This window comes from Lissotriton helveticus, chromosome 5_1 (genome assembly GCF_964261635.1).
Source record: "Lissotriton helveticus chromosome 5_1, aLisHel1.1, whole genome shotgun sequence".
NCBI lineage: Eukaryota > Metazoa > Chordata > Amphibia > Caudata > Salamandridae > Lissotriton > Lissotriton helveticus.
In genome coordinates this window covers 1,032,244,948-1,032,258,250 of record NC_136065.1, presented here as the reverse complement: position 1 = coordinate 1,032,258,250, position 13,303 = coordinate 1,032,244,948, and the positions used below count along the sequence as shown (strand labels likewise).

The following is a 13,303-nucleotide window of genomic DNA, read 5'->3' as shown; positions in this document are numbered from 1 at the left end:
GGTGAGACCTATCGGATTACTGAATTGCATAACTTTATCAATACTGACGGGGTTCACTAGTTAGAACATCGATACGAATTGAACATTCGATTTTAAGTAATCACTACTAGATATCAGTAAATGTAGAGACTAAAGTGTCTGGCGTACCTCCCAAGCATGGGGGTAAAGACCATATCTCTAGTTGGGGCAATTGCTTGCCAGGATGTATCTCTCGTGTGAGAATAAGTATAGCATTGGTTACACAGGGCATAGTACTCCCAATCAGGTGAGACCTATCGGATTACTGAATTGCATAACTATATCAATACAGACGGGGTTCAAGGTAGTATGGCCAATTGGGAAAACGAACTGTCCTGTTCGTTCAGACCAGTGTCAATCGAGTCAAAGAAGTACATCCACTTAAGTTCACGAGTATTGAGGACACTAGATATGTCACCACCACGGGGTCCCAGGATTGCCTTCTCAATTATTAACCATCTAAGGCTGTCTGGGGAATGAGAAGCCACCTTGCAGTGGTCCACTAGTGGGGCTCCCTGTACCTCACATCTGATCCGACTCTTGTGCTGTAAAATCCTGGCTTTAGCTTTTTTTTGTGTCTGCCCAATGTAGATCATATTGCATGGGCAGATTATAGCATAGATAATGTTCGATGTGTTACAGTTGCTAAAGGCCTTTAGTTTGATTTTGTGATGACGGAATTGAAATTCTTTGGTCTGGATGGTTGAATCACAAGCTTTGCATTGGCCACACCTAAAGTGTCCCACTATTGATGGCATATCCCACATAGATGTGATGGTGGGTTGATCAGGTGTCGGTAACAGGGATCGTACCACAAAGTCTTTAATGCTTTTGGCTTTCTTGAAAGCATGTAGAGGTGTGTCAAGTTGGTCAACATCATCTGATATCAAATGCCAATGGTGGTTGATTATACGTTTGATCTTATTGCTTTTAGTATTGAACGTTGTTACACAGACAATCCGTTTTTCTTGTTGGTTGGTTTTGTCTCTGGGTGTAAGTAATTCTTCTCTGGGATAGAACCACGCACGTTTGCGTGCTTGCTTGACTAGACGCCTGGGGTATCCCCGTTGTTGGAGACGATTGGCCAAGTCCTCTGATTCAGAGAAGTAATGTTTCTTAATGGAGCAGTTCCTCCGGATACGAAGGAATTGCCCAAAGGGCAAATTGTCACGAAGGGCTCGTGGGTGGTGACTGTTGTAAGCTAATAACGAGTTTCTTTCAGCCAGTTTGCGATTCAGTCTGGTGAGTAATGTGCCTGATTCATGATAGATTGTGATGTCCAGAAAGTTGATGGTCTGATTGTCTGATTGAATGGTGTATTTCAGGTAATTAGATTGTTGGTTGAGCCAGGTGAAAAAGGAGCACAATTCATCTTGATTTCCATTCCAGATTAAAAGAATATCGTCGATGTACCGCATCCAGAGACCGATCTGGTCTCTGAATGGGTTCACCTGATTGAGGACAGTGTCTTCCTCGAAGGCCGCCATATACAAGATGGCCACATCTGGAGTGAAGGGAGCTCCCATGGCTACCCCCGATGTCTGGAGATAGAATTTGTTGTTAAATAGGAAGACATTTTTTGTCATCGCTATTCTAAGTAAAGCCACGATGAATTCTGCCGGAACTTGTACTGGGGCCGGGCGTCGTTGTAGACATCGTGATATCACCGTGAGCGCCTCTTGTTGCGGGATAGATATGTATAATGAAACCACATCACATGTGGCTAACCATTGGTGATGAGGGTCGAAGGGTGCATTTTCAAGGTTTCTTATCTGATAATGAATTTCAACTCCTCAATAAGAAACACCCTCGTCTTGCAACAATATATACAATACCTAAAATTCACAAAAGCATGGTCGACCCCCCCGGACGCCCCATCGTATCGGGCTGTGGCTCCATCCTTGAGCCACTAGGCAAATACATTGACTTTTTCCTGAAGCCTCTGGCTGAATCCACTCCATCCTATCTACGGGATACCATGCATACTATTAACATCATCGAAAATGCACCCTTCGACCCTCATCACCATTGGTTAGCCACATGTGATGTGGTTTCATTATACACATCTATCTCGCAACAAGAGGCGCTCATGGTGATATCACGATGTCTACAACGACGCCCGGCCCCAGTACAAGTTCCGGAAGAATTCATTGTGGCTTTACTTAGAATAGCGATGACAAAAAATGTCTTCCTATTTAACAACAAATTCTATCTCCAGACATCGGGGGTAGCCATGGGAGCTCCCTTCGCTCCAGATGTGGCCATCTTGTATATGGCGGCCTTCGAGGAAGACACTGTCCTCAATCAGGTGAACACATTCAGAGACCAGATCGGTCTCTGGATGTGGTACATCGACGATATTCTTTTAATCTGGAATGGAAATCAAGATGAATTGTGCTCCTTTTTCACCTGGCTCAACCAACAATCTAATTACTTGAAATTCACCATTCAATCAAACAATCGGACCATCAACTTTCTGGACATCACAATCTATCATGAATCAGGCACATTACTCACCAGACTGTATCGCAAACCGGCTGAAAGAAACTCGTTATTAGCTTACAACAGTCACCACCCACGAGCCCTTCGTGACAATTTGCCCTTTGGGCAATTCCTTCGTATCCGGAGGAATTGCTCCATTAAGGAACATTACTTCTCTGAATCAGAGGACTTGGCCAATCGTCTCCAACAACGGGGATACCCCAGACGTCTAGTCAAGCAAGCACGCAAACGTGCGTGGTTCTATCCCAGAGAAGAATTACTTACACCCAGAGACAAAACCAACCAACAAGAAAAACGGATTGTCTGTGTAACAACGTTCAATACTAAAAGCAATAAGATCAAACGTATAATCAACCACCATTGGCATTTGATATCAGATGATGTTGACCAACTTGACACCTCTACATGCTTTCAAGAAAGCCAAAAGCATTAAAGACTTTGTGGTACGATCACTGTTACCGACACCTGATCAACCCACCATCACATCTATGTGGGATATGCCATCAATAGTGGGACACTTTAAGTGTGGCCAATGCAAAGCTTGTGATTCAACCATCCAGACCAAAGAATTTCAATTCCGTCATCTGAAAATCAAACTAAAGGTCTTTAGCAACTGTAACACATCGAACATTATCTATGCTATAATCTGCCCATGCAATATGATCTACATTGGGCAGACACAACAAAAAGCTAAAGCCAGGATTTTACAGCACAAGAGTCGGATCAGATGTGAGGTACAGGGAGCCCCACTAGTGGACCACTGCAAGGTGGCTTCTCATTCCCCAGACAGCCTTAGATGGTTAATAATTGAGAACGCAATCCTGGGACCCCGTGGTGGTGACATATCTAGTGTCCTCAATACTCGTGAACTTAAGTGGATGTACTTCTTTGACTCGATTGACACTGGTCTGAACGAACAGGACAGTTCGTTTTCCCAATTGGCCATACTACCTTGAACCCCGTCTGTTTTGATATAGTTATGCAATTCAGTAATCCGATAGGTCTCACCTGGTTGGGAGTACTATGTCCTGTATAACTAATGCTATACTTATTCTCAGACGAGAGATACGTACTGGCAAGCAATTGCCCTAACTAGAGATATGGTCTTTACCCCCATGCTTGGGAGGTACACCAGACGCTTTAGTCTCTACATTTATTGACATCTAGTAGTGATTACTCAAAATCGAATGTCCAATTCATATCGATGTTCTAATCAGTAAGAGGGCTTTTACCCCCATGCTTGGCAGGTACGCCCGCTATCCCACTGTGTATACTGACAGACATCGTGGCACGATTTTACAATTTTTGCAATGTCAAGTCCAGATCTAAGCTCAGTTTGTATGGAACAATGGTATATATGTATTGCATTGTTGATTTACACCGAGGTCCTTAGATTGTATTACCCTGACTGGGATGCTTTATATGTACATGCTTAAGGTTATTTTCATTATATTTATAATGATTTTTATAGTTATTTTTATTTTTACCGGCTAACATCTGTGCCGTATTTGTAATTGACCCTGTATTTCAATTACCCTTCCTTTGAATTATCGCATCTACTGTGGCTCTTACAGCACGAGTCAAATAATTTTCACTATCAGAAGTCTGTCCTCTAGCTCCATAGTAGCGTCACTGGGCTGAGTTGCCTAGGTGATTTCACAAACCGGAATTCAGCCCCATCACGGCGAGTTCGTTTGGCGTCTTCTGTCCCGATTCAGTCGGTGCATGTAAGTACTCTGTCTGACCTCTCCCCCATCCATCTAAACGACTGTTGCCGGTGCTTTCTCATGGGCGGTTATTTTTTAACTCCCAGGCTAATTCCTCCAACAGATACCACGGAGTTACACAACCCGAGGTTCTCAGGCGGCTCCGACCCAGACCGCGTTGGTGACGGTGAGTCTTTGTTGGCCCTTTTGGGCAATGATGTTAGCAATACACGGACACAGACATGGTCTGTGGGTTTTGTTAGTGACCTGTGGCCCCTTTCTCTGTAGGTACGATCATTTCCTTAACAACTGAATCGCCACCACCATCTTGAGGCAGTCGGTAAGCCGATGCATCCGCATTTTATTTTAACTTCTTTTTCGTCACTATATGCATTAATCGTTCCATTGTAATGGTGACGTGTTTCATTGTAGACACGGATGAAGTAATACCACCCTTTGTGATGCCACTACATATCACCGTGCGACTATAGATCCGCAGGTACATTTTGTCTCGATTATCTTCCCAGTTTTTGGGTGCCCCTTGGTTTTATCAACTCTCCCCATGTTAACGGCGTGACCAGTCCGATCAGTACCAGCTTACTATAGTTTAGTCTTTGCTCGGTAACGGTACAGGCGTGCTAATAGCCCGGCACGACTGATCCGCTCCTGTGGAGTAATTACTTTTTTGTAATTAATTTATGCTGATTTTCCAATTGCCCATTGTGTGCCCTCCCTGATTTTAGTTAGATTCTCATCTCGCGGAATGATATAGGTTCCCTTTATCTATTTCTATTAGGTTGCCGGCCCCCTACCCCCGTTTTGGTCCTGAAAGGGCACAACCGATCCCTGCATCCAATAGAGGGTCGAAACGTCGACAGCTACCTTCCTTTTGTCAACTTCACGCCATCATTGTAACAAAAATTGTACTATGTGAAGTATGCCATCTCATTTAGTTGCTTGAGCCTCTGGTCATTTTTTTGTTTCGTATTCAATTTGTAAACTTAACAATGCCAATTGTCCGATTTTATTGTCACTAATTCCTCCTATCCTCACATCCTCACTTGACAATCACCCCCTCCTACCCTGGGCACCACGCAACCGTCCTATATTATATGAAAAATTGCTTGATATATTGAATATACTTTATCTCATTGTGAATTAAAACAGTGTGGATACATGATTTGTTTTGTGAGTTTCTGTTCGTGATTTGTGTTTATTAATTCTAGCTCACACTGGGACCCCTTTCTCCTAGTACTATGTTAAAGATAAAGCGTGTGCGGCGCGTTGTGGACCAAAAAATGTTTTACATACTCGAGGGCCCCTCGCATCGCATGCCACTTTTTCTAAGCGCTGGAGCGGTGAAACATAAGGCGTGCTGGAAGCACACAACAATGAAAGCCAAACCTGCGCTGCGATCGTGAAACGATAACAGCACTGATAAAACTTGTCCACAATTATTAATACAAATTTTAAAAAACAAGATGGCAGGCAGAAGGGAAGTGCATGAAACAGAACAAGCACCCTCCAAACTTCTCTAAGAATAAAAAAACGGAAAGACATTCAGTGTGTGTTAGCTGGGAAAAGTGTGCCTGCAATAGCAGGTACTGGAAAGTCATTAAGAAAAATAGTGCTGACAGACTGTAAATAAAGCATACAGAGTAACAACACATGTAAAAGGTCCAGTCCTGATGAGAGGTTACAAAAGAAGACAGGGGTACTAAGGAGGGACTAATAAGCCTATTAACAAATTAAAAGCCAACTTTTACAGAGGACAGTCACAGCAGCCAGTTTAAAAGAGTTGGGCAGAGAGTGGGCAGAGCTTCAAGTCCATACCCGAATACAGCAAGCGCTGCCCAGGCTCAACGTTAAAAGTGTCCGGCTTGCGAGCAGCCATTTTAGGTGCTGGAGCGACCTCCAATTTATGCCTGACTCGCAAGTTTTGGGCATTATTTAGGAAAAAAAGTCCCTCAAAGCCAAACACAATATCGAGTCTCTGGCTTTGCTTGAATGGCTGGAAATGGGGCCATCAACCACCGGTGTACAGTTTGCCCACTGCATGTTAGGTTCTTGTGCTAGCCATCTCGGTTGGATGCCTGTGACAGGTTGGACTCCGTGCCCAGCTTGCGGCCGGCCCTGCACTCAGTCCCCGCTGTGCACGGCTACAGGCCCTGCGCAGAGAGGGTTTGATTACTGTGCTTGGGCTTATGAAATGTCTGCAAGCCCGGCCTGGGAACCAACACAAATCCAAAGACTATGCAAAGTGGGGTTTGGAAGTTAAGTGTGTAATAATAAAAAACAACAATGGAATTCACTGAAAAAAACACAGATATAAACTGAGTAATGGTTCTAGCTCAAACACACAAAGCCATTTAAATTTGCCAATAATGTTTAGCAATGCACCCAACATACAGCATAATCTGTGGTATGCGCAATGCACGCACATTCCACCTATTACTATGATCTCCGTTTTAGTCTCAGTGATTCCGCACTGACTCTGCTGCATGTATGTTTGCACATGTATTAGGCAATCAGTGAGCCGTGGTTGAGGCCCGGATGCCTTTTCACTCTGCGGCTTTGAGTTGTATCTGTATACATTTAAAAATACCCGAATTGGCAGGATAGAGAACAGCAGGAGCATTTATCAATTGAAGGAAATTGCAAGAGTATTGAGCCTTGAGAGACTCCAAAGTTGATATCTCTGATATGAATGATGATTGGACTTCTAACTACAAAATACGTGACCTGTGCCTTTGATTCTCGCCAAATATTGCGGTTGTAATCAAGAGACCAGGGTAAGAAGAGTGCTACAACACCTGCAGTAGATGGCATGTTTATTCTTTGCCTAAATTGTTAAAGATATTCCTTTTGAGACCAAAATGTCAACCTATTGGCTTCTGCTTTATTTGCAATCCAAAAAAAGTGAATAAGAATACTTTTTGTTGAGTTTCATCTTCACAAGAGTGAAGAGTGTAAAAGCTTCACTTGGTAAGTCTAGTTTAAGCCCAGATTACTTAGTACTCTAAAAAAAATAGGAAGATGATGTAAGGACTTGTAGCCCATTCTCCATCAACAGATTCACAGTGTAACCTAAAACCGTATTATCCTGCAAGCATGATGAGTCTTTCTAGAAGCATTGTCCTTGTGTGGCTTGACTGTTATAGTTAAAGCATTTACCACTTTTGTTTTCAGTCTTCGCCAGAAGACAACAAGCAGGGGAAGGTTTAAGTGTGCATTGTGGCAATGAAGCTACCTAAAAATTAGGTGCAATGTGGGAAGCTCCCCCAATCGGACTACAACTCTAATTCAGGTGCTGATGAAAGCGCATAATTTAGGTTGTAATGAGATGTATACATTTTGGTTTTCAAGTTGACTTGGAGAACAACGCCTTTATCAGTTGCATGGGGTCCTATTGGAGTTCCAAATTTTGAAAGCACTTGTTTATCTAATTCATGCATGTCTTTCCAGATGGTTTTGAGTTGGGGCTTGTAAGCTGGAGGGACCAAACCAAGCCCCGGAAGGCATGGCTGCTTTCTCAGCAGGTATGCTGATTCTGACCTGAAAGTAAGGCAAATGAGGCATTAATCTTGCCATAAATAGAGACCCCAAAGAATTAGAACTCTGAGCAGCCAGGTGTCAACTGACACCAAAAGTCCGACCTGCATGCCTGCTATTGATATCAGATCTGCTGCCGGCTTCTTCGACTGGGGCATAATCAGCTGAGCACCCTCAGTTTCTTTCGAAAAAGCACCTGTGAAAAGGAGATAACAGTTGTAGACGTGGAGAGTGCTGGTGCTGCTGATGATCTCTATATACCAGCAAGCTGCCTGATCTTCCTTAGACCAAGGTCACCATACAAGAATACCAGCATTGCAGTTCCGGCGAGGACCCACTAGACTGCAACACACACTTGGTAACTCTGGAGCCATCCACCACAGAATATTCCAGGTTAGTCTATGCTGGAAGTGACACACGCATTTCTAATTATTTGTCATAGTACCATTAGACAGGGAGCTACAGTTACGGAGTATTATGTAAGTCTCAGACTTGCACTAGTGTTATCTTGCAATCAAATTATGGTGTTTAGACCCTAGAGGACTTCAGTGATCTGATAACGCGGCAAATCCAAACAGGATAATAAAGCACCAGGACAACTTCCTAAACCTATGCACAGACATCAATTCCTTTTTAATCACAGCTGGCAAGTAGAGAGAGCAGAATTGCAGACCAGGCTGGACAAGGCTCCAGGCTAGGGATCAGAGCTGTGAAACGTGCACTGTAGACTCACGGACCTGGAGGATCACATTTAAAGGGATAATATCTGCGTCTTGGGGTTCCTGAGAAAGCAGAAGGGCCTGACATCAAACATTTTCTGTCATCTTGCCTTCCCTACTACAATCCACATTTGAACCACCACTAGAGTTTCAAAAAGCACATAGGCAATGTATATAAGATAAAATGACATAACATGCATTTGTAAAGCACACGCTCACCCAGAGGCATCTTGGCGCTGAATAACAATATGTTTCTTGATAGCAAGTCAATGGTACTCATTTCATCGACCTCAGATGGAGGAAAGGCTGAGTGGCCCCACTGGGATTTGAACCTGTGACCATGAGGTTGAACACAGGCCCCTGCAGTGGATGCATTAGTCCACTGAGCCACTAGACCCGGTTAAATGAAAAGCATATGTGGCATCTGAAAAGAGACCACAGTAGACACTCTTAGGCTGATAACAGCCTGCCTCATCAACATGTTTACATGTCTGTACCCTTCTTCAGTTTTTCCAGCAACACGGCCCATACCAACATAATGGACGCAGAATTACAGGTGATTGTAAGCTTTTCGCCTAGTGATAAATCAAGTGAATAACCGGGCAACAAAAAGTGAATGTTTACTTGTAAGCCTTGGGGAAAATGTCCTTGCTTTAAATGGATGAAGCTACCTCTCTTTATGAATGATTTGTGTTGATTGGCAAAACTCTGGAAGTTAATCTCTTTTTTAATACTGTTTGATAGAATATTTCTAAGTTAGCATTCTTTTGATGGAAGTGGTCAGTTCCCTGTTTATGATTGTGCTCAGATTCTGCCTGTCAGATTTCTTAGGCTGCCTCACCAACCTAAATATTTTTATGGTCAGAGTTCATGCTTCTTACTCTCCCACCTAGGCATGCCTGAGTGAGCTTTGCAGGGAAACTATATTAAGAAGCTCAAGATGCAGAATGTTGGGACCACCTTCACCCCATCACCACGATAATATTTTGACTTAGGCTTTAATCCCGCTTTCATCGAACCTCGGTGAATGGCAGATTGGCTTCAACTTGACCCACTTCTTTGATCCTTCCTCGAATCAATGGGCCATGAGAGGTTTGTATGTGGTGGGCACAGCTGTTACGTAAATGATTACTGTTGCTAGTGCTATGATCACCCATGTATCTATCTGACAGGCTATGCAGATCAGCTGACATACTGCCACTCCATTCATCGGCAGGTGTAGGACCGTCCTCATTGGTTCCCTGTTCACTCCGTTTAACAAGAGCTGCATTGTACGCTCAACTGAAGTTCAGTAATAAAACTCATGATAAAGTTGTGAGAGTGCATACGTTTGTTGTCACTAATCGCGTTAAAGAAATATTTTGAATCTGAGCCAACAGCAGCCTTTGAAAACTGTGGGGTTAAGATGACAGGAAGTTGTTTTGTCCAGGCTGCCAGACCGCACAGGTGTTTCAGCTTGTAACTTTATGTTCCTGCATTGTAATGAATGCATATGTTGATGCACCAACTCCTGTTGCAACACATTGGCATTGTTGAATTTTATTTGGGGTTTGACAGACAAGGAATGGCAGTGTATTCTAGATTCCCAAAGGTACTGTTGAAAGGAACAAGAGTGCTACCACTACAGAAGAGATAACATTGCTCTGAATTCAAAACTGGCAAAAAATACCATTTTGAATTTGTAAATTAAAAATAAAATTGAAATAGAAGAGTTTATCTGACTTCTTTATTCTTTTCTAGTTAGCAGGCAATAAAGAAAATGAGGAAAGCTTCCAGGAGCCTCGATATAATTATTACAGCCATCAGCCCACAGAATTGGACCTGGATGATTCAGAACTTTCCCATGTTATTGAAATCTATGATTTCCCTCCAGAATTCAAGGCTGAGGACTTGCTTCTAGCTTTTTCAACCTACCAGTGAGTATTTGTTTTTTTAAGCATTAATGACCTCCATGGTCTTTCACCCCCCATTTTCTCTGCTGTAGAAGTAGCACATACCAAGCTTGGAAACTAGAAGCAAGCAACCCACACTGCCCTTTCCATCGAGCTTATAGCACATCCTTCCATTACTTAATAACCTGTAAGTGAAGCTGACACTGAATCTCTGAGAAGTACAACTGGGTTGTTTGCCGCCTATGATACTGCCTGGTAAGTGCAGAAAATTAATGCAGATTGGGGTGCGAGTAAGATGATTAGCAGTAGAAGGTTCAAAGCTTTCACCATTGGTTAATTATTTTTATGGCTTCCCTGATCTCTTGGCTCTCATACTTCTTACTGTGCTCTATGTTATCCACAAGGAGGGCATTATGATTGCAGCAACGTGAAAAGATGGTAATCTGTGTTTCCAATGTCCTTCCTGAGACCGGGGCAATTTCCAACCACAGTTTTTTCCATTGACAGGCAACTCAACGTGGTGCATGTGGCATTTAAGATGCAAACTTGCACATCCTCAGTTAGTGAAGGGTCTCCATCAAAGAAAAGCACATGAGGCAACTCCTCACCCTGTGGTCAGACACAGAGCATTTCCCAATGAATCACAAAGAAGCACAAAAAAGAAATGGAAGCACTAATGGACAACGCCCTTACCTCACTAACCTCTCTCCACACTCACCAACTACAGACTTGTTGAGAGACCATCCTGACACCAGAGGCACACCACACTTAGCATGTACCCACTACAGCCTCCTCCGCCTGTTGAAACCCTGCAGAAGCAAAAGATGGCATTATTTCCTACAGCTCATCTCTCTGACATATATATTCTGGATTATCCGACTCTTCAAGGTAGAAGACATTGGATCAGTTATTGCCAAATTCTTTGCAGCTACCTGGACAGTGGCTTTTCTTCTATTCTGTACTTCAAAGCATATCAGACTCCTTTCAGAGTGTACTGGATACAAATTTGAATGCTAGGGGGGCCCATGGCCTGCAAGTCGTAAGTTGAGGTGCATATACTTTATATTCTAGTTCAACTTCTTCCGTCTCCGGTGCAGCTCCCAAAGGACCATCTGAGTGCCTCCTCACTCTGTTCCATTTCTCACCACCAGTCCCAATCCACCTGCTGGTCCATCAACCTCCGTGTCTGCCTTTCCATCTGGCAATCAAAAATGGATGCCTCAATCATGGCAGCATCTCTCGGCTTCCCTCCTGACAAAAGGGCTCATTTTGGGAACTGAACATGGATACAAACATTGTTCTGGAGAGGGCATCAGAGACCACAAGGGAATGCCTCTACCCAGGTAGACCAGAAAGGACAGGGAAATGCAAAGCGATAACAAAAATGTTTTCCTTTCTGTGTTATTCAATAATAATGTGATTAATCACAACAACATGCAATGAACCAAAGGAAATCTAATTGTAACAATATGTGGCAACACGTAGAATCATATCCCTCATTTATTATTTTATAAAAAGAAACAGAATTGGATATTGTTATGATTCTAGACACTTAATTTGGTGCAATTAAAAACATATACACAATGATATAAAGAGTAAAAATTTGACATAAAAATACCTCACTTCAGTAAAGAATTTTTTTACAATATTGCATTCAATACTGTCCCCTTTATAGACTAATACATCACATATAAAGAGTTATTGCATTACAGTTCATACAGTTGTGTCGACGCGTTTCGGTGTGTCTTTTTCCTTTGGAAAACACTTTCCTCAGGACTGAACATTTAAAAATTTTGTATCTTCATAAAACAAATCTAAAAATAAATACATACAATTAAACTCGTGTCTATCACGCGTGCTTGTATTACATATATATATCATACCTTCCTTGGTTCAGTGTGTACTAACTAATTCCAACACGGGATGTATTCAAAATTCAACACCCCTGGATTCCTAAAACATACTCAATCCTACTTGACATACATCTCTGTTATTATTTCTGAGGCTGTACAACTGGTTTAACTATTCACTTTTATGTTAAAACCAAAAGATCCACATAGTATCACAGTAATCTTTATGTAGGGTTCCACCTCCCTTATTTTGATTTTATTCGAAGTCAGGGCAGTCCCTAAATCCTAAACCCTTTACCTGATACTGCACTAATCTGAAATAGAGATCAGTAGCTTACCCTCTTAAATCGCTAGGGGTTCAGGTGATTAATCCTGTAATAGTCTTTCAAGCTTCCATCTCAGTATGGACAGATCTATTCAATTCTGTTAAGGAATATCAATGTTATTAATTAATTCCATTACCTCTTGTGGTATTAGTCCTATAAGACTTCATCGCTATTTCACATACTCACACAGGGGGTCTTTATCTTAATGCCCACTTTGGATTGCTGCTGCCTTCATGTCTATCCTTTATCCCTTCAATTTTGACAGTTGTTGGTGTTGTTTATGCCTATGGTATAAATTAGTGAAACCGTAAATTTGCTAACTCAATTCGTATCAATGCAAAATCTAAAGGCCACCCGTTTTTCTTCTGCAACCCTTACCCTTTTATGGAGGTACTGTCATTCACATAAAATGCCTTTATTGGATAATCTCAGCTGTAATCTTGGGGTTTATAATTAACCCTTAGCGATCCTACAGCCGCCACTCTGTACAATTTAGGGCGAGACTAAGACCTGTATGATGAAAGTAAATAAGTCTGATTGTAGGCGATATTTATTCGTAATACCATCTTATCTACTGTTATTTCAAAAAGATGTGCATCCTATTTATTTCTACTTCCTACAAAAGAGAGCTCTAACCTCCATTTTTCAAGTGCATTTCATTCAAGTCATATGTACAATATTTAGTGTACTTGAGGTTGCCCCACAATCATTTCAATCATTATCTTCATTTTTTTATTA

At 42.2% G+C, this 13,303-nt stretch overlaps 1 protein-coding gene across 3 annotated transcripts in view; it reads left to right on the top strand.

Annotated features, from left to right (window-relative positions):
- The window catches only part of R3HCC1L (R3H domain and coiled-coil containing 1 like), an 866,695-nt gene that overhangs the window by 716,409 nt on the left and 136,983 nt on the right, over positions 1 to 13,303 (top strand). For all 3 annotated transcript variants that reach the window (XM_078643564.1, XM_078643562.1, XM_078643563.1), the window contains exon 4: positions 10,238 to 10,413. In XM_078643564.1, coding sequence (XP_078499690.1) covers positions 10,238 to 10,413 — 176 coding nt within the window. The remainder of the gene's footprint in view (positions 1 to 10,237; positions 10,414 to 13,303) is intronic.